Source organism: Propithecus coquereli, unplaced genomic scaffold (assembly GCF_000956105.1).
Source record: "Propithecus coquereli isolate 6110/MARCELLA unplaced genomic scaffold, Pcoq_1.0 Scaffold84, whole genome shotgun sequence".
In the NCBI taxonomy this organism is placed as follows: domain Eukaryota; kingdom Metazoa; phylum Chordata; class Mammalia; order Primates; family Indriidae; genus Propithecus; species Propithecus coquereli.
In genome coordinates this window covers 285,254-289,132 of record NW_012154618.1, presented here as the reverse complement: position 1 = coordinate 289,132, position 3,879 = coordinate 285,254, and the positions used below count along the sequence as shown (strand labels likewise).

The 3,879-nt window shown below is 37.8% G+C and overlaps 1 protein-coding gene across 1 annotated transcript in view; it reads left to right on the top strand.

The window, feature by feature from the left end:
• The window catches only part of PNLIPRP3 (pancreatic lipase-related protein 3), a 37,179-nt gene that overhangs the window by 5,638 nt on the left and 27,662 nt on the right, over positions 1–3,879 (top strand). The window contains 3 exon segments of the mRNA XM_012663873.1: positions 26–137; positions 713–852; positions 1,096–1,129. Of these exon segments, the coding sequence (XP_012519327.1) occupies positions 26–137; positions 713–852; positions 1,096–1,129 (286 nt within the window).

Below are 3,879 nucleotides of genomic sequence, written 5' to 3'. Positions count from 1 at the left end.
CTTCATCTCTTTCCACTTGAAATAGGAGATCAGTGCAGTTAATTGGTTAACTATCCAAGCCTCACATTTTGGAACAGACAATATCATCTGTATCAATGTATCTGGATGGAGAACATTTGGCAAATGGCAGAGAAACAACGTATGATGTGAATAAATTTTCTTTACAGTAGCATGAAAGCTTTGTGTCTAACATGAATGTACTTTGCAAGGTATTAATGCATATTCATGGAAATCCTCCATTTAGTTATCTACATTATCTATGTTCTAAGGCCTCGAATGAATTATCCATTTTCCATTTATTTTTATTTATTATGAATTGCATAGATTATAATGGGAACAGATTCTTACAATCATTCTTGTGTAAATTCTTCCCTTACAAAAGATTAAATGGTACGATCAATTTCTCATTTAACTTAAGGAAAAAAATTCCCAACTTAATTCCATGAAATTAATCTTACTCTCTTATGCTTGAGATTAATAGACTGCTAATATCATAAGCAATTGTTTATAAGACCCTATGGTGAAAATAACTTATCTATCTCATTGAGTAAGAATGAAATAAGTTAATATATATAAAAGGGTTAGGATACAGCCTAACATATAGTAGATTCTCAATTAATACCCACTAATATTATTTCTTATTATGGAATCAAGTCTTGAGACACTTTGGTTTTCTTTACCACTTATTTCTTTAGTATTCATAATAAATCTTTGTGCCAGGCACTGCTACAAGTGGAAGATATAAACTGCATTAATTTAGACTGGATTAATGGTTCACTGGAATAAATCCATGCTATAAACAATCTATGCATTGTTGGTGCTGAGGTGGCTTATTTTATTGATGTTCTTGTGGTAAGAAGAGTTGATTTTTTTTAATTTTATTTAATTGGTTTTGGATCGTAACACCCAGAATTCCAGACAATTTTGTGTCCTTTTTATTTGCTTAAGCAAGTACTGAACATGTGAAATAATAAACATTTGTGCACAGTAGCCAGAGGAGAGTTTTTTCTTAGGAAAGAAGAGCCTGTGGTTATATGAAGCAGCACTTGGTGGCAGTGTGTCTACACAGGCTCATCACCAAAAAGTCCCCTCTAGGTCACTGCCTTGGTCAGCGTGTTGGACCATGTTGGTTAGTTTTCATCACATTGTAAATCTATCCTTAATAAGTATAAACTGTTTCCATCTTATGAATGCTATGTGTTTAGAGCATAAAATGCATTTTTCCACAAAAAGAGGGTTCTGTGACAATTAATTAGTTAGGTCTATAGGCCAGTCCAGATACAACTATTTAACATACATATTTTCTAAAGGAATAAAATAGACCTTGCTATTTATGAGGGCTATACTCTGAGATATTTATGAATCTCCAAATCCTTTACCATTGTAGAAAATAATTTCCCACCCTAAAATGCAGTGAAATAAAATCTAAAGATGTATGACACTTTCAGATTTTCAAGGAGGGTTCATTCACATATAGAATAAAATATTTGTTGAAAAATATTTTATTCTACACTTGCTGTGGGCTGGACACTATTCTAGCCACTGAAGGTATGACTTGTGAGCAAGAAAGTGTTTCTTCTCTGATTCTAGTAGGCAATGGAAGCAAGCAACAAATAAATGAACAAGAAAATGTCAGCCAGGGGCAAGTGCCATGAAGAAAATGCAACAGGATGGAGAGTGGCAGGAGCAGAAGCAAAGTGGGTGAGCAGCCAGTGGAGCTGATATTTGAACCCTGACCACAGTTAGTAAATAGCCTGAAGATGGAATCAGGGAGTCAAATATTCACTTGTGCCCCCATACTTCTCTATCTTTTCTTCTCACTCTGTCAGGAAGACTAGGGTGCAAGGAGGTCCTTAAAGTACAAGGAGGTTTTTTGCATACAAAGGATGGAATCAGATTCATTTCCTCTTTGGAGAAAAACCAACTGTAAGCTTTTGGGAATTTCTTCATTGATCCTAGGGCCTGAGCTGTGGGCTTTTATAAGTCCAGTGAACAAACAGTAGTGGCTTACAGGAAGATGGCAGGAGATGTGTGCAGAAATGAAGGGAAGTGTTTGCTGAATTAAATATTCACTGAATTGAACAGGCCACATTGGAGTCTCAAAGTGAAGAAGGGGAGAGGGTTTAGGGAGAGGGAGGGTCTGGAACCCCCAGAGAATAATTCAGGAGCCAGGCTTAAAGAAGGAGCAGCTAAAGACACAGATGAGTCTCTTCTATACCTCTCTGTCATCTCATCAGAGGTAACTAGGCCACCACACTTCCCCGCCTGCACTGGTTCTGGGCCAAGCAGGTGCTTGGGAATAGGATATTGATTAGGTTGATGGGGAAGAAGGAGAAGACGAATGAAGGGAAGGAGGGCTGAGAGCTGATCTCAGACACCAGCCTGTACAGGGAGACAGGAAAGAAAATAGAGATGTAAAATAGTGGGAGCAGTGATGGAAGTGATGCCTTCATGACCATGTGTCACTCACTGTCATCCATTCACATATGTAAATGATGAAGAAAATACTCTTTGTAAAGGGACATATATATTATATATGGTAGAAAACGTAACTGGTGGAAAAATAGAACATTTGCTCAAATGACAAATGTTTGCAAGTGCAATCAATTGCTTGATTTTCATCATAATCATGAGAACCTGAAACTTAGATGAAACTATTAATAAAAATGCTTGCTCGGGAGCAATGTCATCAAGATAGCAGAATTAGAAAGCCCTGGGCCCTTTCTTTCCCCACAAACAATATACAGACAAATTCTTTTTTGAGAAGTCCCAAAACTAGTTGAGAGGCTCCTACACCCTGGGTAAGTACAAAACCAGCTTCATTGCAGCCAGTAGGAAAATTTGAGACACCTCTTTGCCATTACTTCTGTTCCTGGCACAGAGTCATATGATCTGACGGAAACTCCTAGCTTCCAGCTTCACCTTGGATATGGAAAAAGCTGAACTGAATGTTCAATATTCCAACTTTTCTGAGGGCTGCTTGAGGAATTCACTTCAATCTTGCCTGTCTCGGACCACTGATGAGACCCAGCATACCTTTGAAGCCTGAGGGCCAGTGAGAACAAAAATGGCAGTTTGAACTAGCATGCAAGCAATTGCCATAGTCCCTTCCCCTGATGTGCAGAGTGAGTGGGCAGAAAACCCTAGATTCCAGGTTCTCCTTGGGAGGGAAAGAGTTTGACTGCAAATCAAAATTTCCAACTTTTCCATGGGCTGCCTAAGGGACTAGACTCTGTCTTGTCTGTCTTGAACCACTTACATCACCCAACTTATTCTAGGAGCTACTAAGAACAAAGACAGAGGTTTACACTAACACAAAGGTTTGAGAGGTCCCCCAACCCCCAGTATCTCTGACTGGGCTGATTGGTGAGAGTATTCTCCTATATAGGGCAATCCATGAACACTGGGAGAGATGGTGTTTTTTCTAATGTGCAGATATCAACGTCAAGAGACAAGGAAAATGAAGAAACAGGAAATATATCCCAAATAAGGGAAGAGATTGATCTTCAGAAACTGACCCTAATGAAACAGATATATAATTTGTCTGACAGATAATTCAAAATAACCATGACAAAGATGCTTAATGAGGTCAGGAGAATGTTGCATGAAAAAAGTGAGAATTTCAACGAAGAGGTAGAAAATATAAAAAGTATCAAACAAATCTTGGAGCAGAAGAATATTTTCAGTTCAGAAATGAACTGAAAAATTCACTAGAGGGTTTTGATAGCAGACTAGATCAAACAGAAGGAAGGATCAGTGAAATTGAAAATAGATCATTGGAAGGTATCCAGTCAAAGAAGCAAAAAATAAAATAGTAAAAAAAAAAAAAACCTATACAAATCCGATAAAGGGCTGATAACCAGAATCTACTTAGAACTC